The sequence below is a fragment of the Scyliorhinus canicula genome, chromosome 10 (assembly GCF_902713615.1).
Source record: "Scyliorhinus canicula chromosome 10, sScyCan1.1, whole genome shotgun sequence".
NCBI lineage: Eukaryota > Metazoa > Chordata > Chondrichthyes > Carcharhiniformes > Scyliorhinidae > Scyliorhinus > Scyliorhinus canicula.
In genome coordinates, this window is record NC_052155.1 from 102719268 (window position 1) to 102743579 (window position 24312).

General features: G+C 46.6%; 1 protein-coding gene across 3 annotated transcripts in view; it reads left to right on the forward strand.

The window, feature by feature from the left end:
* Window positions 1-858: 858 nt before the first annotated feature.
* The window catches only part of LOC119972561 (sodium/potassium-transporting ATPase subunit beta-1-interacting protein 3), a 610138-nt gene continuing 586684 nt past the window's right edge, over window positions 859-24312 (forward strand). For 2 of the 3 annotated variants that reach the window (XM_038809469.1, XM_038809467.1), the window contains exon 1: window positions 859-1371. In XM_038809469.1, coding sequence (XP_038665397.1) covers window positions 1318-1371 — 54 coding nt within the window. In that variant the 5' untranslated portion in view covers window positions 859-1317. The remainder of the gene's footprint in view (window positions 1372-24312) is intronic. The other variant, XM_038809468.1, reaches the window with a different exon arrangement.

Sequence of the window (24312 nt, forward strand, 5' to 3'; positions counted from 1 at the left end):
AATGTGTTGAAGACCTAATTGGGTGCTTTGCTGCTTTCGCGCGTTAATCCGGTGGTGTAGGTGACTGAACTGGTAAACCACAACCCGAGAGCAATGCGGAAGGGTTTGAAAGGTTCGAATCACACCACAGGAGATGGTTTCAGTAAAAGAACGATTCATCCTGTGGCGGATATGGTTGAGCTGAAAATGTTCTGTCTTCCACCTCGTTTCTGCTTATTGGACATGTCAGGGTTAAAGAATTGTGTCGACAACATGAGCCAGTGTGAACATGTCTCAATTTACAACGATCTTGTTCTCATCAACGCATTTGACAAGGATGCAGAATAGCAGTGCTCCCAACAGGAAGACCTCGCTTCATACAGTCATTCACTGAAGCAATATACTAGGTACAGAACTTCACTCAATCTGCTGTGTGGTTTACTTCCTGCATCAATTCTTACGGCTCTAAACGCTAAAGGTTAAGTAGATCGATGCGACTTTTGATCACCGCAGCTTAAGAAAGGAATCATAAGAAACACCAGGTTGAACAGGGGAGCTCCCGGTACACGTTCACATCCGCACATTCACATTTACAAAGTATTCTCGCGATGTCCAACTGTCCATCTATTCACATATTATCTATCGCACGGGTTTTTAATAAAACTTCCCTGCGCTATATTTCCATTTCAAACCAGTTGTCAGTAGCTGAGCCTGTCAATTTATCCCAACTTCTCAGTGTTAATGTTCCATCAATCATGATGTCCAACATCGGCCATTACTGTACAATATCAAATTGTTATCCGCACCCTTTCCACCCCCAGTTCTCCCCGTCGCCAGTTCTCTGCCCATTTAGCCCTCGCTGTCTCCCGGCCTTTCCCACCTCAGCTCCCAGTCCTGCAGTTTGCCCCCCTCTGCAGGTTACTAACCCTCTCATCAGATTTGTGCAGAGCAGCCCCGCCCAGTGCGCCCTGACGAGTGGCGCGTTTCAGAAAACCCCAGCAACTGAACTGAAGTAACTTTGAGCCAGCCCATTAACCCTGGCCATCCCAGCTTCCCCTTTCACATCGAAGCTTCACCACCACCAGATCGCATCGAGCTTCGCAATCGCTCAGCAAGTAGGAAGGGGATCCGGTCAGACAGACAGAGACTTTGCTCCCATCCCGTTGCCGGCTCTGTTGGATTGTAACTGCCTTCCCTGCATCTCCATCGTGTATATGGAGTGTCAGTTTACAGCGGCCTCTCCATTCTGTTGATCGCTGGTTTCCACTCGGGCTGGTGTCGGGAATTCCCCGCCCCCCAATTCCAGATTCTTCCTCCAGGACGTGTTGTGTGGCTGGAATGGGTTGCTGCACAGGTCGATGTACTTTAATATTCCTCTGTACTTTACAGCTGGTAAGTACCACGGCCCCATCCATTGTACTTGCTTAATGTGGCATCAGTGTTAGGGAGCCATCTCGGGACGCTTGGTGATCCCATTCCTGAAGGGATTGAAGTATTTTAGATTTATTAGCGGCAAAAAACTAACACAAACAATTATTTAATTCTGCATCAGTGTCATCGAATCCATGTGTAATCTATATGGTAATATATGTGATGATGAGTTCAATTCTATCTTGAATATTGGTGCATATAAACGTTAAACATAAGAGACAGGATAGGTCTCAGATATGTATCTGGAGAAACCTAACGCCTCTTACCTTTCCCGGGGTTTCTATTCATTTGGGGCTCTCTGCCCTCCCATCTCTTTGTTGTGTTTAGTCGCGGGGTGTGTGCTTGGGAAGCTGGAAGGAAAATCCCGCTTGTTTTCTATCTGCTCTTTTGCCTTTGAGCTCGGTGCTGACAGTTCAGTTTGTGTCGCTCTGCCCTGGGTTCTTTCTGGATTCATATCGCGGGCTTTCTGACATGACTTAACCCCATCAACATCCTGTGCCGGCGAACTGGCCTCAAAGCCCACAGCAATATCATGGAGACAAATCGAGGGAGCTATTCATTTCGATTCTGACACAAGGCACAGAAGTGACTGGGGGAGCCCAATGCTGGAGCCAACAATCGCAGTACACATCCCGAGCTCCAGACAATCTCACCAAGTGTAAATCGTGTGTTTTTTTTCCAAACTATGCAAGCATTAAAGAAGGCGGATGAAACCTGAAATAAAATGATCTTTCCAGCGGGTGATTGATTGCAGGAATCGGTCTGTTTCTATTGTATGTGTGTGCGCCTGTTTAAAGCGGTCCCTGTAAACTGTACGGTGCATTCGAAGAACATTTATTTTTGTTTGTGTTTGCTAATTGTCGGAGTGTACATGGTTGAAGCGACTGAATGCACCCAGCAACATAGTAACCGGGAGAACATTTGTTCTGTGCAGAAAGGACACGTTTTGGGGGACTAAGAATGAGAACAGAATGATTGCTGGCTGAATATTGTGTTAGGTGAAGGGCGCTTGCCACCGTATTGATTTTTTAAAAAGAGGAAGCATCTGGCTATTCGTGAATAAAATGAAACAGAACTGGATGGATAATGCAACTGACAAAGGCAGTGATTGCCTGTCGAAAGCCTGCTGGTGTGAGCCCAGAAAGCAGGTGCAGTGTAGCCCTGCTAATGTATTTTGCACCTGGGATGGTTCAGAGCAAAAGTGCATAATGATTTTTTTTTAGCGTTTGTACCATAGTAACCTGACGCTCAGATTATATATATTTACATTCAAAATTGCTTACCTTGGAGCTAGGATCCTGCTCAATTTTTTGTTTGGTTATCTCTGTGACACAGGCTTCTAGTGAATATATTAGAATCTTATAAACTGAGAAGTGAACCGTTTCCAGACCAAACTGCCTCAAGGCCAGATTATTAATTGATTCTAATAGGTTTCTCGCACAATGGTACAATGACTAAGCATGCAGCTCAATAGAGGGATAAACTCAGCAACAACGCTATGAATATCTGCAACTCTCGGATATGTTTGTATTATTGGTATGGTGTGCAAAATTCAAAGGCCGACCTTCCTCAACCTAAATCGCTTGTCAAAATATAAATACATCATCTATTTTCAAAAGATCCCACAGCTAAAGACTTATCTTATTTCTTTCCATCCACTCCCTGTGTTTCCTTCCAAGGTGTCCTGAAGTTGTCAACTCATGCTGGGCGCTAAGGGCCTATAGACACCAACGGATAACCCATACTTCACCCAAGTGACCATTCTTTACATGTGGCATCGACCCATCATGGGGAAGATCACATCTGAACTCATTCTGTTCTCACCTGATGTCTTCACACCCATTTTCCTGCAGGGAATCATGAATTATAATCATGAGCAGGAGCCCTGGTTCATATTTTCTCCTCTACATCTCAAAAGAACTTTGTAACCATGGTGTTTTAAAAGTTTTTGTTTTCCATTTATTTTTACTGTCAAGAATTGCTGTTTCGGTGGTTGAATGACAGGGAGCTTTCAGGTGCAAGAGTTCCTTTTCATTTGTGATTGAAATCCAATCACGGGAGATATGTCTACTCTCACAATCACACCAAACACACTGCAAGTGTGAGCTATTTATTAGTAACTAATGGGGACCTGGAAAAGATTTGGTGATTTGAACACAGGAGAACTGACTCGGTTTATTTCAAATACTTTATTTCAACCAATTGAATTACAATGCAATTAAAACATCTTGTTTTGTTATTCTTTTTAAGAGAGATTTTGCCATCTATTAAGAAATGAAATAATTCATATTAATTTGATTTTTGTTTCAATACTTTTGCGGTTTCCTTTTGTTGTGAGCCTGCCTGTCAACATTGGGAAGTGTCTTGGCAAAAGATATATTTTTAAAAAAACAAAATGCTATGCAGAACTAGAATAAGGTTACATTGCTGTATTTTCACTTTTGGATTTGGAAAGAAAATTGAAGTTGTCTTCTCTTTGTGGAGTTTCTGAAAAAAAGCAGAGAGGATGTTGGAAACCTGAAATAAGAACAGGCTTTTTGAAGCACTCAGCGGACCTAGCAGCACCTTAGAAGTGAGAAATAGAGTTAACATTTCAGGGGACTCTTTTATCAGAGCTGGGGAAGAAATAAAGATGTGATAGGTTTCAAGCAAATGGAATTTTAACTCAGTTTCGAATGGATGGAGCTCCAGGACAGAAAATTATCCTCAAATCAACAGGATTGAAATTTAAGACACAAGGAGCCCTAATTAGGGTTAATTTGGCTGGTAAAACAAATAAACGGAATCAATTGTAGTTTGGGTAATATATTGCCATATATTGATTTGAATTAATCTTCCTTGGTAATAAATTTATGCTGAGAAACATTCCAATAACAAATAGAATTAACTCTGGGATACATGTGCAACAAATAGTCACAAAGCAAAATTGAAATAAGCTTATTATCTTATTTTTCCATCCCACTTAAAGGAATATTCCACCAAGAGGATAGAGGGACAGCTTGCAAAAAGCCCCTATTACTGTTGTATATTTGGGATATTGTGGGCAGCTTTGATTCTTATACATTTTGGGAAGATCAAGATACTTGAAAAAGGCCTAGAGAATGGTGGCCAAAATGTCACATGGCATTTAGTCTCAGCTCTGGACTATTTCCTGATAACTATTTTAATTAATAAATTGCAAGATTATGCGTATGAAGCATTTTTTTTTCAAGGAATAATTTACATTGAATTTACAGCACAGAAACAGCCCATTCAGCCCAACTAGCTATACTGATGTTAATTCTGCATACGAGTCTTCTCCCATTCTATCTATTCATTTCAGCCTTTCATTATATCTTTCTATTTTCATTCATTTATACATCAAGTTTCGTTTTGAAAGCATTTAGACTATGATCCTGAACGACATCCTGTAGTAACAAAGTTCACATTATAACAACTCTCCTGAGTAAAGAAATTTATCATATTTCCCATTGGATTTATTCATAACTAATTTGAATTTACGATCCCCTATTTTGGATCCTCCCACAATTAGAAACATTCTCTCTGCGCCTAAGCTTCCCCACTCATCATAATTTGAATGATCGCCATCAAATCATTTCTAAGCATTGTCTATTCTAAAGGAAAAGTGCACCCATTGCACCTCTCATCCCCACCACCCCCACAGCTTCAATCCTTCCTGATCATTGTACTCTCAGTTCTGATACCAGTCTTGTAAATCATTTTTACACTTTTCCGAGTTAACCGAGTGGCATGGTGGCACAGTGGTTAGCACTGTTGCTTCACAGCACCAGGGTCCCAGGTTCGAATCCCGACTTGGGTCACTGCCTGTGTGGAGTCTGCACATTTGAAGTCCGAAGATGTGCAGGTTAGGTGGATTGTCCATGAATGAAATGAAAAAATGAAATGAAATGAAAATCGCTCATTGTCACGAGTAGGCTTCAATGAAGTTACTGTGAAAAGCCCCTAGTCGCCACATTCCGGTGCCTGTTCAGGGAGGCTGTTACGGCAATCGAACCGTGCTGCTGGCCTGCCTTGGTCTGCTTTCAAAGCCAGCGATTTAGCCCAGTGTGCTAAACAGCCCCTAAATTGCCCTTAGTGTTCAAAAAAGTTAGGTGAGGTTACTGGGTTATGGGGTGGAGGTGTGGGATAAAGTAGGGTGCTCTTTCCAAGGGCCAGTGCAGACTTGATGGGCCAAATGGCTTCCATCTACACTGCCAATTCTATGATTCTATCTATGATAACGTATGTAATTTTTTCATAATCTGGAGACCAGGGGCTGGATTCTTGGTTGGCCTACACCACAATTGCGAAACACGACTGGGCAGAGAATCAGTTCCAATGCTTAAATCTTGGCAGGCGCCAATTTGACGCCAAATCGCAGTTCTTCATCACCTCGACAGCGGCGCCAATGCGTTCCGGAACACACGTACCGGAAACACCGTTTGCATATCATTAGCGGGCCTGACCCGGTATTTTCTGGGGCCTCCATGGTTCTCCTCCTCCGATGGGTCAAGTTCCTGACGGCGCGGTTCACTTGTGCTTTCCAAAATCGTGAAACCGGATTCATGGCTGCTGAGGGAGAGAGAGGGGGTAATGAACGTGTCCAACATCGCCATAGTTTGCTGACAGTTGTGCCGCTGGCTGTGGGGCTTCTGTCAGGGCTGGGGGCAGTAACGGGGTTGCCAAGAGGTGGGCTATGGGGTCGAGTCAGGTTGGATGGACACAGGGCACCATTGCCGCAGCCAGCTATGCAGCTGCGCATGCTGCTGACTGCCCACTGTGAACACAGGTCGTATAGATGTCTCGCAAGGCCACTTCACGGGAGCCCTCTTGCCCCAGCCGACCCATCTGATGCATGGACGTGCCCCAGCACAACTAGTGCCACGTTGTTGGTTGGGATGAGTGTGTGTGGGATTGTAATGTGTATGCGCTTGTCAGCTCCCGAGTGTCAATCATGGACCCACCGAGTCCCACACCGTTTTTCATTGGAATCAATAGTGTTCCACGTGGCACCAGTGCTAGCCCCTTAACAGTAACGGAATCTGTCCAGATGCGGCGCTAATTCTGCTGTCGTGACAATCGACAAATCTTGCAATGTCGTCAGCACTTAGTCTTAGAAACAGAGAATCCCGCCCCAGAAGTGTGCATACTACTGATTTTTTAAAATTAAAGTACCCAATTCTTTTTTTTCCAATTAAGGGGAAATTTAGCATGGCCAATTCACCTAACCTGCACATCTTTTTGGGTTGTGGGGGTGCGACCATCACAGACACAGGGCATACTCCACACAGAAAGTGACCGGGGGCTGGGATCGAACCCAGATCCTCAGTACCGTGAGGCAGCAGTGCTAACAACTGCACCACCGCATTGTCCATGTGCACAGTATTATAAATACAACCTGACCAGGATTCTATACAAGTTCAACATAACTTCATTAGTTTTCTGAATTCTACACCTCTAGAATAAACCACTGTGCTTTGTTAACATTTAATTGCTTTGCTAACCTGAGATATTTTTAATGATTTGCTCTCCTGTATCCCTAGATCCCTTTGGTCTTCATACCATTCAGTTTATTTTCTCAGGTGTACGTGATGTTTGTATTTTTCCAACAAATCATCTCAGATTCATTCCCCACTTAGCTGTCCAGTCTGCATGTTTTCGATTCCTTGTGTATTAGGTGTGGCTCATTTGATAGCACTCTCACCTCTGAGTCAGAGTTTTCAGTTCAAATTGTACTCCAAGACTTATATGCAATAAACTAGGCTGACATTCCAGTGTAGTACTAAGGAAATGCTACACTGTAAGAGGTGCTGCCTTCCAGCTGAAACGTTAAGCTGAGACCTTGTCTCTTCTCTCAGGTATATGTAAAAGATCCTACAACACTATTTTGAAGCGGAGCATAGGAATTATACCTGGTCTCTGACCCAATATTTATCCCTTAATCAACATCACAAAAAGCAGATTATCACATTGCCATTTTGTGGACGTTTGCTGTGTGCACATTTTCTGCTGTGTTTCCCACATTATAACAGTGACTACACTTTAGAACAGTAAGAAGTCTTACAACACCAGGTTAAAGTCCAACAGGTTTGTTTCAAACACGAGCTTTCGGAGCACGGCTCCTTCTTCAGGTGAATGGAAAGGCTTGTTCCAGAAATGTTTATATAGACACAGTCAGAGATGCCCCGGAATGCGAGCACCTGCAGGCAATCAAATCATCAAAGATGCAGAGAGAGAGGTAACTCCAGGTTAAAGAGGTGTGAATTGTCCCAAGCCAGTTCAGTCGGTAGGCCTCTGCAAGTCCAGGCTTGTTGGTGGGGGCCGAATGTAATGCGACATGAATCCCAGATCCCGGTTGAGTCCGCATTCATGCGTGCAGAACTTAGCTATAAGTTTTTGCTCAGCAATTTTGCGTTGTCGCGTCTCCTGAAGGCCTCCTTGTAGAATGCTGACCCGGAGATCAGAGGCTGAATGTCCTTGACTGCTGAAGTGTTCCCCAACTGGAAGGGAACAGTCCTGCCTGTTGATAGTCGCACGATGCCCGTTTATTCGTTGTCGCAGTGTCTGCATGGTCTCGCCAATGTACCACGCTTCGGGACATCCTTTCCTGCAGCGTATGAGGTAGACTACATTGGTCGAGTCGCACGAGTATGCGCCGCGTACCTGGTGGGTGGTGTTTCCACGTGTAATGGTGGTGTCCATGTCGATGATCTGGCATGTCTTGCAGAGATTACCCTGGCAGGGTTTTGTGGTGTTGTGGTTGCTGTTCTGAAGGCTGGGTAATTTGCTGCAAACAATGGTTTGTTTGAGGTTGCGCGGTTGTTTGAAGGCCAGTAGTGGGGGTGTGGGGATGACCTTGGCAAGATGTCCATCCTCGCTGATGATGTGTTGGAGGCTGCGAAGAAGATGTCGTAGTTTCTCCGCCCCAGGAAAGTACTGGACGACGAAGGGTACTCTGTCAGTGGTGTCCCGTGTTTGTCTTCTGAGGAGGTCGGTGCGGTTTTTTGCTGTGGCGCGGTGGAACTGTCGATCAATGAGTCGAGCGCCATATCCCGTTCGTACGAGGATACGTTCTATATAAACATTTCTGGAACAAGCCTTTTCATTCACCTGAAGAAGGAGCCGTGCTCCGAAAGCTCGTGTTTGAAACAAACCTGTTGGACTTTAACCTGGTGTTGTAAGACTTCTTACTGTGCTCACCCCAGTCCAACGCCGGCATCTCCACATCATGGCTACACTTTAGAAGTAATTCATTGCATTTGAGATGGCCAGTGGTCATTATAAGGTGCTATATAAATGTAAGTCTTTTTTTTGTGCCTTTTTGTATTATGTAGTGTGATGAACAGTATTAATAACTGCCGTAAAAGGTACCTGACCTTTAATACCTTGCCCCTTTAAGAGGCTTGGAACCCTGGGGGACTCCACCTCTGGCTACGCCCCCAGGAAACGGTATATAGGATAAGGCTCCATGTGGTGAGCACACTTCTCTCGGATGCTGTTCAGTTCTCTGTAGATTAAAGCCTTTTGATGACCGACCTCGCTCTCGCGTCGTAATTGAGGGTGCCTCATGTAGCATTCTTCTTCATTGTTAGCACTATCTGCTACCACACACCCACTCCTCCCTCCCCAAGTTTAGTATAATCATAAATGTTACTAGTCTAAATTCTGAATAACAATGGTCCCAGCATTGAACCTTATGGGTACATTTTACCGCTACTCTCTGCTTTATATATTTTTCGGACAATTTGCTATTCATTCAGCTATTTGCCCCTGACTCCATATGCCCTATCCATTGTCATGAACTTACAGCATGGTACCTTATTGAAGGTCGATTGAAAATTCAAGTATATGACATGCACAGTACTCTTGTCTACTCTTTTTGTTTATCTCTTCAAAGAATTATGGTAGGTGAGTTCAGCATGACATAGTCTTTTGGAATCCCAGTTTAGTGCCTTTCTTGTCCTCAGGCCATTTAGAAGCTCTTTATAGTCAATAAAATACTTTTGAAATGTAATCACTGTTCCAATGGAAATAAACACAGCAAGGATTGAGAACTGAATACAATTGATGACACTGCTGAGCTATGGCCAAACAAAGGCAGTGCAGTGTTGAAGAGCTAAGTTGGAAGATCAGGAAATAGAAGGTCAGTCACATGGGGATCCTTGTGAGTGCTGGTGTGGAACTACAGGATGAGTATATGGTTTTCAGGGCAAAGATCAGGTGGAATGGACTGACGGCAGGCAAGGCGTTCTTGGGACTGGAAGAGACTTAGGTAGCTGAACCTAAATGACCGGTTACTCACAGCAAGCATTCCCCATTAAAAGGGGAATTCTGACAAAACTTCATCAACCTGAAATGTTAAACGTTTCTCTCTCCACAGATGTGACTTGATATGCCTAATGTTTTCAGCATTTTCTATTTTTACTTATGCACCAGGAGAGAGTTCATTAAGACATGAAAGTGAGGTTGTGAAATTCCTTCATGGTTAGGATTTAAAAATACTGGTGAAACATACAGCTGCTCCCTGGTCACGGCTCCTCTACCGCTGCCGCCGGCCAAGTACACCACCAGGCCGGTAGTGGTGGCGACCCTGCGGATATGGGGCCAGTGGAGGAGGCATGTGGGGGAGATGGGGGCGTCTGTCTGGGCGGCAATCTGCGACAACCATCGGTTTGCCCCCGGCAGAATGGATGGGGGGTTCCGAGTATGGCGGCGAGCAGGGGCGGGAAGGGTGGGTGATATGTTCCTGGAAGGGAGCTTCGCGAGTTTGAGGAGCTTGGAGGAGAAATTTGGGTTGGTAAGGGGAAATGATTTTAGATACCTACAGTTGCGGGACTTTGTTCGTAGACAGGTCCCATCTTTCCCGCGCCTCCCGCCAATGGGGATCCTAGACAGAATAGTCTCTAGGAGGGAAGAAGGGGAGGGCAGAGTCTCGGGTATTTATAAGGTGCTCATGAGGGAGGAAGGATCCCAGACAGAGGAACTGAAACTTAAATGGGAGGAGGAGCTAGGCGGGGAAATGGAGGATGGGCTGTGGGCAGAGGCCCTGAGTAGGGTAAACTCGACCGCGACATGTGCTAGGCTCGGGCTGATCCAATTTAAGGTCGTTCACCGGGCCCATATGACGGTGGCTCGGATGAGCAAATTTTTCGGGATAGAGGACAAATGCGCTAGGTGCGCGGGAGGACCAGCGAACCATGTTCACATGTTTTGGGCATGCCCTGAGCTGAGGGGGTACTGGGAGGGATTTGCGGGGGTCATGTCCCAGGTGCTAAAAACAAGGGTGGTGATGAGTCCAGGGGTGGCAATTTTTGGGGTTTCGGAAGACCCGGGCGTCCAGGGGGAGAAAGAGGCCGATGTTTTGGCCTTTGCTTCCCTGATAGCCTGGCGACGAATATTATTGGCGTGGAGGGACTCAAAGCCCCTGAAGACTGAGTGGTGGCTTGCGGACATGGCGAGTTTCCTGGGGATGGAAAAAATTAAGTTCGCCTTGAGGGGATCTGTGCAGGGGTTCACCTAGGGGTGGCAACCATTTATTGACTTCTTTGCGGGAGAGTGAGCGTCAGCAGGGGGGGGGGGGGGGGGGGGGTAGAGTAGAGCAGGAGGGAAAATATGGCGGGTAGTACCGGTGGGAGGGGAGCGGGCTTGTGCAATATGTTACGGTGGAAGTATTGAAAGTACGTGGATGTTTGCACATTTTCGCCTTTTTTGCTTCCTTTCTGATGATGTCTGTAACTGTTTATAAAGCCAAAAACTACCTCAATAAAATTGTTTATTAAAAAAAAAGAAACATACAGCTGCTGTGAGAGGGTGAAATATAGTGCGCTATAGGTCCAGGAATAACACTTTTCAACTGATATTATAATCCATTAACATATGAATGGACTGATGTATACAATGTGCTGGGAAATTGAGAGAATGAAAATTAAAGTGAAGGACTGTAGGTCATCATTCAAGAGGACTACTAGTTTCAGTTCCTGAATCAGTTCAGCCAGAATCCATCATCCCTATTGGATCTTAGTGTGAATAGAGATTTATCGAACTGACACTTCATTCTTTTTGTGGGTTCTGGTAATTAATATGACAGATTTTATATCTCATCCTGATGGGATGTGAGCTACCTGGAAATGTCATAAAACCCTCTCCAGTGTTCAGCATATGTACGGTAATTTAATTTGAAAGCAGCTGAGTATGATATGAAGAATTTTTATTTCTGTGTACTTTCTTGAGGACAGAAATGAAGTGAATTATTGTAAGAATGCTTATAATTGCTTCATAATAGGTTTGGAATGCATTGTGAAGTTGTGTTAAGGATTCCCCAGTTAGCTTTTGAACACAGTGGATCAAAATGCGAATATTCTTATGGATTATCATTCAATTATGAAGTATATTTTTCAATTTTCCTGGTATTATTTAAAAATGAATGCTAATTGTCCCAGCCAGTTAGTTCACGAATCAGTGTGTAGAATTTCCCCCCCCAAAAAAATCTTCCATTATGATTGTGACAATATTTTATGGTAATGGGACACAGGAATAAAGTTACTGGCATAGTTATTTGATGGTACTGCTGTTATTGATTAGGACACTGTGATACTTGTTTGTCTTTTGGTGTGTAAATGCCTTGGCTGACAGTTAATATATGCCACAACTCTTCTGCACAATGGATATTTGAGCATGGAGAGTGAGTAAAGGTCTTTGTAACAACAGTCAGGACTGTGCAATTGAAATTAAATATACATTCATGTGTTAAGTCTTAATAAGTAGAGGATTCTCTAAATACAGTTTAAAGATTATGTTCTCCATTTATTTCCCTTTCCCTTCTGAAATCAGGGCTGGGATTCTCCCCTACCCGGCGGGGCGGGGTCCCGGCGGGATGGAATGGCGTGAACCACTCCGGCGTCGGGCCGCCCCAAAGGTGCGGATTTCTCCGACCTTCAGGGGCCAAGCCCTAACCTTGAGGGGCTAGGCCCGTGCTGGAGTGGTTGGTACCCCGCCGGCCGGCGGGAAAGGCCTTTCGCACCATGCCAGCCGGGGCTGAAGGGACTTCGGCGGCCGGCGGAAGTCCGCGCATGTGCCGGAGTGTCAGCGGCTGCTGACGTCATCCCCGCGCATGCGCAGGGGAGGGGGTCACTTCCGCGTCCGCCATCGTGAAGGCTATGGCCAACGCGGAAGGAAAAGAGTGCCCCCACGGCACAGGCCCGCCTGCCGATCGGTGGGCCCCAATCGCGGGCCAGGCCACCGTGGGAGCAACCCCCGGGGCCAGATCGCCCCCCCCCCCCTCAGGATCCCGTAGCCCGCCTGTGTCACCAGTCCCGCCGGTAAGGGCGGTGTTTCGATTAACGGTGGTGGGAGAGGCATTACAGCAGCGGGACTTCGGCCCATTGCGGGCCGGAGAATCGCCGTTGGGGGGCCCGCCGACAGGCACGGCGCGATTCCTGTCCCCGCCAAATCTCTGGTGCCAGACTTCGGGATTCACGACCCCCCCCCCCCCCCCCCCCCGATCCAGCCCCAGTAATTGCTCATAAGTAAGTGTTCCCACATGTGCCGATTCTTGTTCACTATTTTGCTCATTCATTTATGTGCGAATGTAGACATGGGTATCAGCAGACTAATTGACCATGGGCCATCATAGCCAAAGCCAATTGTGTCTTCACCTAATGTCACATGTGCTTTCCAGCAGGAGTGACTGGATAATATTCAAGAGCAGGCTTTTTCTATTTTTCTTCAGGGCACCAAGATCATGTGTCGCATTTTGTCTGCCATCTCAGGTGAAGGTAACATTTATCACGCCACTAATTTAAAAAAAAGCAGGAGATTTATTCCTCGTGTCCTGACCAATATTTATCCCTCAGTCAACATCACTGAAGAACAGATTATTTGGTCATTATTGCATTGCTGTTTGTGGGGCCTTGCTGTGTGCCAATTAATTGCCATGAGTCCCTATATTGTAGCAATGCTTACACTTCAGGAAAGCACTTAATTGGATGGAAAGCACTTTGGAACATCCTGAGGTTGTGAAAGGTGCAATATAAATGCAAATTTCTATTCATATTTTCTTTGTATGGGCTGAGACATGTGTACTCACTGTAGACTAAGGATTAAATTTGAGGCCATCCCAATCTGTATGGATCATTTCTACATTGGCAGTGCATTGACCAAATTTCACACTGATCCAATAAAAAATGCCATGCTGCATACAAATGATCCTGATATATTTGTCAGTGTTACAGGATTCTTAATGCTAAGTAATGTGGAGTCATACCTTTTAAGGAAATGTAAAACTTTCAGTAATATCAAGATTCCCTGCAATTTAGCAGCTCCAAATGCTTTCTACTATGTGTTTGCAGTACTAATATTTTGAATCTGTTGGTTCGGGTGAAGTGGCCAACAACAGCCTCATAAACTGAAAACACTGAAAATACTCAGTGGGTCAGGCAGCTTCTCATAGAACCATAGAATCCCTACAGTGCAGAAGGAAGCCAATCGACCCATCGGGTCTGCACTGACCCTCTGAAAGAGAACGCTGCCTATGCCCTATCTCCTACCCTATCCCCGTAATCCCATCTAGGGGCAATTTAGCATGACCAATCCACCTAACCTGCACACCTGTGGTAGGAAACAGGAGAACCCGGAGGAAACCAACGCAGATATGGGAAGAATGTACAAACTCCACACAGACAGTCACCTGAGGCTGGTGCTGTGAGGCAGCAGTGCTAGCCACCATATCGCACACTGTGGAGAGGTAAACAGAGTAAAACATTTCAGGTCAATGACCTTTCATCACAATTGGGAATATTTAGAGATAGAATAGGTTTTGAGCAAGGATGGATGGGACAAGGGCAAAGGAAGGTGCGTGGAAGACAGGAGTGATAGAATGACAGAAGATTAAGACCGGGATTTTCTGGCCACTCCTGCCGGTAGGAACTTGCGCCCTGCCAAAGGCGACACTCCCGCTGGCTAGCAACACAAATAGCCATTGAATTCGGCAGGACGGGAAGAGTCTGCTGCTGGTGCCAATGGTGAGCCACCTGTGCCACTGGAAAACCCGCTGCTATAGGGTCAGAAAATCCCAGCCTGAGTTTTACAGGGCCAAAGGGGCAAGCAAGGACACAACAGACAAAGATGTCCCTCGAGCAGGTGTTCTGCAGTCATAGAGGCCGACAGTGCAAAGAAGGCCCTTCGGCCCATTGTGTCTGTGCCAGTGTGAAAGGAGAAATAAGAGAAATATTGAAACATGCAAAGAGAAAGAAACCAAAAGAGGGGCAGAATTTATGGTTTGAAATTGCTGAAATCAATATTGAGCCCAGAAGGCTGTAAAGTAGCCAATCGAATGATGAGGTGCTGTTCCTCAAGCTCATATTGGGCTTCTCTTGTAGAGTGCAGAAGGCCGAGGACCGAGATATCAGCATGAGAGCAAGGTGGACAATTAAAATGACAGGTCACTGGGAGTCAGAGTCTTGCTTGCAGATTGAACAGAATTGTTCTACAAACTGGTTACCCACCCAATCTGTGTTTGGGCACCACGTTGGAGCGGAGATCACACTGTGAGCAGCGAATATAGTATACAAAATTGAATAAAGTATCTCTAAATCGTTGCTTTACCTGGAAGGAACAGTCGGGGCCTTGGACAGTGAGGAGAGATAAGGAAAAACATCTCCTGTGTTTGCACGGGAAGATGTGGTGGGAAGGGGTGAGGTCTTTGGGTGGTTGAGGAGTGGATCAGAATATCACAGAGGAAATGGTTCCTTGAAAATACTGAATAGGGAGGGCAGAGGAAAATATATTTTCTGGTGGCATCACATTGGATGAGGCCGAAATGGTGGAAAACGATCCGTTGTTTACCGAGGCCAGTGGGATGGAAGGTGATGACAAAGGAAACTTTATCATGTCTAGGAGGATGGGGAAGGGGTGAGAACAGAAGTGTGAAAATGTGACTAGCACGGTCTATGACCCTGTTCATTGGAGGATCAGCATCTTTGGTTGAAGAAAACAGAAGGCATCCTGAACACTAATGTGGAAGGTTACATTATTGTTACTACAAGATATGTTGCAATGTGCTTGGCTTGAAGTTATAGAATAGATAGAATTTACAATGCAGAAGGAGGCCATTTGGCCCATCGAGTCTGCACTGGCTCTTGGAAAGAGCACTCTACGTAAGACCGCACTTCCACCCTTTCCCATAACCCAGCAACCCTACCTAACCTCAGGGCAATTTTTACACGGCCAATCCGCCTAACCTACACATCTTTGGACTGTGGGAGGAAATCGGAGCACCCGGAGGAAACCCACACACACACTGGGAGGATGTGCAGACTCCACACAGACAGTGACCCAAGCCGGGAATCGAACCTGGGACCCTGGAGCTGTGAAGCAACTGTGCTAATCATTGTGCTACTGTGCCGCCCATTCATTGTTACCCTTTTCTGTTAAGCACTAGCCCATGAAAATAATGCTATTATATCGTAGCAAAGGTTGGAATTTATTCCACTTATTGAAAATATACAGTAAACCAAACACTCTAATAGTTGAAAAAAAAATTCTTATTTCTTTGTAAAATACTCAGTGGCTATAAAATATGATTGCATAAAATTGATAAAAATTGTGTGACTCACAAAAAATAAGATATTCATTTTACTTCCAAACAAAGGCTGGAATATAGGCCCTCTTAGTTCAATCAAGTTCATGTTTTTCTCCAGTGTTAAGAGAATGGAGTACAGTACTGGTGGATGATATGTAAACAAAAGTTACCTCCCCTCCCTAACAGCTGGCAAATTTGAATGAAGTCCATGGTGATAGAAAGTGATTATTCCAAAATGATGAACATTTTGAGTGTAAGTGGTGCCCTCTTTTGGCCTTTGCCTTTCAGGGGCTAAAAATCTGCCTCTGGAATTATTCAATCCCTCCAAAGACAAGCATAATCGAAAGCAGCTAATATGAAGAAAGAATTAAACAAGGGAGTCTGCTAAGCCAGTACCCTTTAGCTTGAAAGCGTCATGGTTCATATTGTCCAGATGGGGATTTTCTCAAGGGAAGGGTCTTTCTTTCACTTAGTGGATCAAGTGTAAGCTGAAAGTGCTTGTAAGATGTGAGGCTCAGGCTGTATTATAATGATACGAACAGCAGTTAGTTCGGCAGCATTTTTAATATTATAAAACGTATCCTTCATTCATGAAAAACAGAATCCTTTTTGCATTTATATTAATGGTGTTTGGAAAGCCAGGCTTATCTCCTTTGTCATTGTACTATAAACCTTCTTGCAACCCAAGCACTCAGATGCAGATTGAAGACATTTGAATGCAGATACTTATTGTGCCAGCCGACTAAACCAATCTTCTCTGTGCTTAGACTGTCCCAGAAGTTTGAATGTAAAAGAAGTGTCTTTGTACTGGATAAATGCTAATAGAATCACCATCAGAAGAAAATATACTTTCCACTCATACCATATTGGAGAACAGATTTTGTAGAGGCTTGATTATTCTTTACCCTTTTTCTTGTATAAAAGATTTGAAAACCCTAATCTTTTCATTCCAGTAAATAGCAGTCGTTTGCAGACATAAAGCTTAGCAACAATAAAAAAACACCCAAGATATTTTCCACACAGTGAGGATGTTTGATCTGATGATTAACCAAGTCCAAGCAGCTGCAGAAACAGGGCACTCAATGTGAACAAAATGCACCATTTAAGCTGCAACACTGATGTTAACTTTAATATGTATCTGCGCTCTCCCGCCTTTACATTTGGGACATGCACTGCCTTGCATGGTACCGAGCTACGTAGATCAAGAAGCTCTCAGATTCAGTCTCTAATCTATATTGAATCAACTAACCTTTGTTGTGATTATAATTGCCTACAGTTTTGAAGGGCAAAACTGTCCAGGGTTTTCATTCATGTTCACTAGCCAGTGACCCCTGGTGGACATGTGTGAAGACAGGCCTGGACGCAGTGTCCTAGTTCTACATTTGACAGTTTACTGATGATTGCTGTCCACATTCACATCTAAAGAATGATTAGTTTAAGTAGGGGAGGGCTCCCGACGTCGGTAGAACTGCATCCCAGCCTGAGTCAATGCCTTCAGGAGATAAGAAAAAAAATACCAAAAATCACGCAAACAAAGTAACAATACAATTATTGTTGAGGACAAAACATTGCATGTTTTCAAGAAGCAGTTAGACATAGTACTTAAGGTCAAGAGGATCAAAGGATATGGGGTGGAAATCGGGATTAGGCTATTGAGTTTAATGATCAGCTATGATCACAATGAATGACGGAGCAGGATTAAAGAACTGAATGGCCTCCTCCTGCTCTGATTTTCTATGTTCTATGTTTCTATGTTCCACATACTGTTCCCAGTTATCGATGCCTGCCTGAAATGATTCGAGCTTACCGACATGTGGCATTTCGGCGGATGGTTGAGAAGTCTCACTAGGCTTCAACGAAGTGACTCTGGCACGTAACACTTGGCAGCAATGGCTGGTCCACCTTATTCATTCACCAGTTTAAGATCTGCCAAAGTAGCGCACATGGACCTATTAGGTGGAAAACTAAAGTAAGATTTATTTACGATATACAAGAATCTCCACTCTCCGATGGGTCTCCCTCACCAACCTGCACTTAGATTGGGGATTTTATAATAGTGAGCTTGTCCCTTGTTAAAGGGAAGCCCTGCTCTCATTACTGGGGAAGTACGTACTCTGTGGAGCTCACAGGGAATCTGATTGTTCTTATGTTGTGACCTCTGCAGGAGGTTTGCTAATTTTAAGGAATTTCTGAGAAATTCCAACTGCCTGGTTCTAGTCTTTTCAGGTATTTTCAGATTTGCGATTCTTCGCGCAATCTTTCCTCCCCTCACTTTTAGCGCAATCCTCTTCCCTGTTGAAGATGATTTTTACTTTGGCTAAGCCAAGTGGGGTAGGCCAGATGGGGGGGTCTATTTCAGACATATATGGCCATATCCTTTCAATGGATTCTGCTCCACTGTGTGAGTTGAGCATGAAATGGGAGAGCAAATTGGATCCCATTCTTAATGGTGAGGTGTGGAGTGAGGCGTACCACAGGATCAACTTCACGTCTTCATGCGCTCGGCTGTGCACGATTCAAATTAAGGTATTGCACGGGACGCATCTGACCAGTGTTAGGATGAGCTGTTTCTTCTCCGTGGTTGAGGTTAAGTCTGATTGTTGCTCTCGGGGGCCAGCTAATCAAGCACAAATGTTCTGGTCCTGCCCCAAGTTGGTAAGCTTTTGGGCATCTTTCTTTAACACCATGCTGGAGATACTTTGGGTAGATTTCGATCCATTTTGGCCATTTTTGGGTGTCGGATTCGCCGGTGCTTCAGTCTAGGGTGAAGGCGGATGTTTTCGTCTTTGCCCTGTTGGTAGCCTGGAGGCGCATTCTGCTTGGTTAGAGGTTTCCTACACCCCCCACAATGTCCTGGCTTGGTGATCAGGGGCTGAATTTTCCATTTGGTAGACTAAGTCCCCATGCCGGTGTGCAAACGGTGGTGCTTTATGCCAGAAAAACTGGCACAAAATATCCACCAATTCCCTGTTCCGGCAGGTGGCTAGCAACCAGGCAGCATAGAGCTCTGAGCTCTGGCTGCCGATACGCTCCGGAGCATTGCCGAGTCCGTAGCCATGCATGTGCATGGCGGCGGCCTGCAGCAGCCGTGCCATGCTTCATGGCAGACGCAGCCCGCGATCCTGGACCGCAAAAATAGTGCCCCACTTCGGCTGGCGAGCGTGCCCCGGACCGCCCCCCCCCCCCCCCCCCCCCCCCACAGTGCCCCAAGCCCCGATTAAAGCCCCCCCTGCCTGTGGATCGGCCCTCCCCCGACTGTGGCGGCGCTGGACTGAGTCCGCAGCCACCACGCTGAGTTCCCGACGGGTGAGACCGCAAGTGCCCCATTCCGTCGGGAACTCGGCCGGTCGGCGATGGAGCATCACGGGGCGAGCCTCAGACAATGGCCTGAGGCCGTGAATACGGCGCGCGGTGTACTCCTACAGTATGCCACTTTTCAGGGGGCGGAGCATCGCGAAAGCAGCGCCGCCCCCGATTCTGTCGCCATCGGGGATTCTCCGCCCTGTGGCCGAAGGCAATTTCGCGCGGATTGGAGAATCCAGCCCTACGTCTTTTCTACTTCTGGAGAAAGTCAAATACCATCAGGGTTGGTGGAGGGGTTCCACCTGAGATGGCAACCATTCATTTCTCTTTATTTCCTCCTTTTCTTTTGTTTCTCTCTTCTATAGTGTATTTCTGTTTGATTATTTGGGGCGCTTTTGTTTAATATGAATTTTTTTTAATAAACATATTAAAAAAGAATCTACTCCTCGTCCATACCAAGTTGGGTGCAACGAGGTCTCTGAATCTCACCCTATATATGTCTTAAGACAAAAATAGATGTAGGCGATGCATAGAATCTTTTACAAAGATTATTGAAAGAATAGCTGACCATGTATATTTTGCAGCATTTTGTAAGATTATTATTTTAATGTTCCAAACACATTTATTTAGATGCAGTTGATTCCAGTTAGCAGCAAATTCAATTTGCTAAGAGAAAATGTGCTTATCTGAGGGATTTACTATCCATCGTAAGAGATAAATCCCAAATGACCAAAACCCATGAAACAGAGCTCAACATGTTTGTGAAAACTACAAAATAATTTTGTATTTAACAATTTAATATTTTTCTCAGATGATACAACTCATGTGAGCAGGTGGAAGGATGTCCACTCTACCCTTCAATGAAATTAGCTTGATGGCTGAGTCATTTTAGGGCGTCAATATAATTGATCAGTGAGCTGACAGCACTGAAAAGTGCAAATAAACAACTAGCTGATCAGGGGGTGGGGGGGGGAACAAGGCTGCAGTGGATAGATAGAGAATGAAATGGGTGGTTTGGGTGAAGCGAGAATGCAATCCAGCACCACCCTCCATAGAGTTAAGCCACAAATAAAGTTTTAAAGGAACTGGAGGCACATGTGGCAACGGATTCACTGATTGGCTGTGTGTGGAAATATATACTATTCATATTCCTTCTGCCTCCACAAGTATCAATGCTGCATTTTTGTCTTTGAGTATGACAATTGTATCACACAAATAGAATAGGACCTCAGTTTGAATTTTTAACAAGCCTCCTGCATGAGCAGGGAAGGTGCCCATTTTGAAGCGTACTCAAATATTGGGTACGACTTAATGGAGTCTGATGGAACCGTCAATTCAGCGAACACGTGTAGTTGGATCTGAACAGAGGCTTTAATACACTTACAATAGAGCCAGCCTATTCGTCGTTGAACTTCGGTGAACTGGCAGGCTGGCTCTAAGGCACTGATCTTTATACATCGGTCCCAGGGGGAGGAGTTCTGGGCGGAGCCAAGGGAGGAGCCCAATACAAACTCTCGCGTACTCCCAGAGCGACTCCCCCTGGTGGTCGGATAGTGCAACTGCACTTACAATGGGTAGATAACGAACATATATACATGGAGTGATATTGGCAACTATATATAGTGTGAATCATTTTCACCACAGAGTTCAAGTGTGGTAGCAAGAGGGAAATGCTGCGAGTTCCCCGACGCTCAGCCTAGTGAGGCCCTAACCATGATAAATCGTTAATTGGTCCACTTAATGAGGCCCCACGGGATTCATGGTTCACCGGCTGATTCGCCTGGGACTGCATTCGCCAGCTCCCTGCTATCAAGGAAGAGCAGCACTAAGACTGTTCCTGCACAGCCAAGCTCACTCTGCTTGCAGCCATGTCGCCACGGAGACCAGCTTCACGCTTTGGTGAAGTGGACTTGTGATGACTGTAAGATGTGGTGGGTGCCAGATGGGCTAATCAGTTCCCCCGGGGGTCCAGGAGGGTCTGCGATCATCGCCTGGGAGAAAGTGGTTGTGGCAGTCAGCTCAGGGAGCGTGGCCAGGAGGACCGGTACCCAGTGTCACCAGAAGGTCAACGACCTCCACCGGGCTGCTCAGGTGACTTTGCACCGGACGCCGTCTCCCCCATACTCCCCACTCCCCAAGCATCCCTATCTCACCAAGCCTCTTCCCACAACCCGCAAGTCCGTCCTTCCCGCACACCACTTGTAGGTGATGGGTGTGAGCGAGCACTCAGCAGACAAGCAGGGGTCAGACTAAGGTATAGATTGAAGAGCACCAGCGCTCAGCTCTCTGCGGGTTATTATCATCCCCCTGACCTCAACCGTGACCAGCTGACGGCGACGACACAGCCCCATCACCCTGGAGAGATATTACTCAGACCCTGGGAACATGGGAATGGGGTGTGGGAGGAGGAGAATGGTGAGGGGGGGAGATGATGCAGAGGGAAGGGGAAGTGGGGGTTGGGGAGAGGGGGAATGATGGACGAGGCTATGTCTTATGTGAAGCGGGGAAGGATGAGGGTCTCCCTGGCCCTCTGGGCTTGCCAGACCCTTGCTGCTCCCGCCTGTCTTCCATCCTCTGGCTGGCCCTGCGGGTACTCCCCTGGCTCATCCTCCAGCCCTTCCTGGTCTGGTGCCTCTTTGTCCTTCTCCTCCTCCTTGGAGGTGGCCACATATTCCTCCCGCTCCACCTCCAGCACGTCGCCCTGCTGCTGTGCCAGGTTATGGAGGATGCAGCAGGCCACTACAATACGGGCGACCCTCTGGGAGTGTACTGCAGTGCACCACCACAGCGGTCAAGGCATTGAACTGCATTTTGAGGAGTCTTATGCACCGCTCAATGACAGCCCGGGTGGCCGCACGGGCCTCATTGTACCAGGTCTCCGCTTCGGTCACCAACCTCCATGTTGGCGTCATTAGGCAGGTCCTAAGCGGGTCCTAAGTGTGCAACCGTCACATGATCTGCATGTGACGGTTGCACACGAGCTGAACGTTCAGAGAGTTGAACCCCTGTTGATGTAGGGCACCACCAGACAGCCCAGTGAGGGCAAGGCAACATGCATGCCATCCACTAACCCTTGGACCTAGGGTATCCCGGCAATGGCGGGTGATCCTGCTGCTCAACATCTTGATGGCCCAGTTCATGCCAAAGTTTATGTAGTTCTCTGCCCTGGAAAAAAGGGCATCCGTGACTTCATGGATACACTTGTGGGTCGTAGCTCGTGAGATGCTTCACATGTCTTTGTCACTGAGGCATAAAAACTCAGTGCTACGGTGACCTTGATGGCCACTGGGAGCAGGTATCCTCCTCCTCCACATGGTGCCAAGTCCACGAAGGCACGGCACAGGTGCCACAATGTCTCCTTGTTGAGGCAGAGCCTCCTGCGGCACACTCTGTCCGTTTTCTGTTTGAAACACCAGTGACACCTGTACACCTTGTACCTTCGTTGGCCTCCCCTTCCAGGGCTCTCCCTGGTGTGATGGGCTGCTGGGCCCTTAGTGTGTGGGGAGGAGCCCTGCGCATGGGCCGCCGCCTCAAGACTCTGTCAACACTGCTGTTGCCGCCTTCTCTGGCGTCTGGCTACCTGGCCTGCCAGCAGCACCACTAGGGCAAGTTCTGCGGGGTCCAAGATATTGTCCATCCCGTACTCTGTTAGGAATTCAGAGAGGGTGTGAGGCTGATGACCAGCAGTATCTTCTACCCCAGCTCGTCCCGTTCTCCATTACTGCCCGGCTGCCCACCACACGCCCTGCCCATGCACCTCTGGCCGCAGCGGGCACACCAGATCACCGGACCCTACATCCTGTACCCCAAACATCTGCACATATCATTACCTGGACCCGGCTCTGGTCCCCTCCCCCTGTGCACACACCCACCTTCTGATCATCGAAATGTTCCCGATGCTGGGGCCCAGACCCTGGGTGTTCGGATGTTGTCTGCTGCAAGTGGGGTGTTGCCTCCCGCAGTGTTCAGGCACAGTGCCCAGGCATCATGGTCTGATTGGGATGCTAGGCAATATCCCTCACATGCTACATGATGTGCCTACCCACGGGAATCACTTGGGATGTGTGACGTGCTCACTTAACTATGATTGTCAATTCCCTAGTCACAATAGCCTTCAGCCATGTAGTCAGAGGCCTCCGCAGTCCGTGGGAGTTATGGGTGGTCGGTGGGAAAGATGGGCAGGGGCTGGGGTTGCCCCCAGAATGGGACCACATGGTCCAGGGTTTGGCATGGTGGACCTGTGGGCGCTGAGGCACTCGAGGGCAGCCCAGGCCATGGGTGGCCAAAGCCTGCCCCGCAACCCCCCGCCCCCCCCGATCACGATCTGCCTCAACCGAAGCTGATCCCCCCCCCCACCGGGCACTCCCCACTCCCGTCCGAGCACCAAGGCAGCAACCCCAGTGCCCCTGGAATCTCTGCCTGTGAGCAACAATAACTATTCACCTCCTTGGGTCCCCACAGCACAGCTTCTGCCTGCGTCATGTTTTTAAAAAAAAGAGTACTAATCAGCACTCACGTGACCACTTGCTGGGCAGCCGGTTAGATTCCAGGAGGCTGTTAGATATGGAGATTGGGTGATTATTGGTTTCTCGCCATGCTCAGGTGGAAACCTGCTTTCGCCAATGAGAGCAGGCCAGTTCGATCGCAAATGGATCGGTGCCCGGCGCAGTTCCCGATTCTGGCCTCACCTGCGATTTAACGATCTCACGTGCTCTCTCTCAAACGCAACGTGACCTTAAATTCAGCTCATTGAGTGGGATGTGTCTTAGACAACCAATTGGTGATAGGTTTTTTAAATAATTTCATCTCGCACCTGCTGCATCTTCTAGTGTAATCAGAGAGGTAAAGAGGTGAAAATCATTCTCATAATCTATTCATTGATTAGAAGAACCTCGATTAACTCAGGAATGTCATATCATTGACATTAGCATGACGCATAATTGTGAATATATAAATATATCTGTGATAAACCTATTAAAGAGCACCGTCAGAAGTAAAATGTGTTTGGGCAAATGTTTATC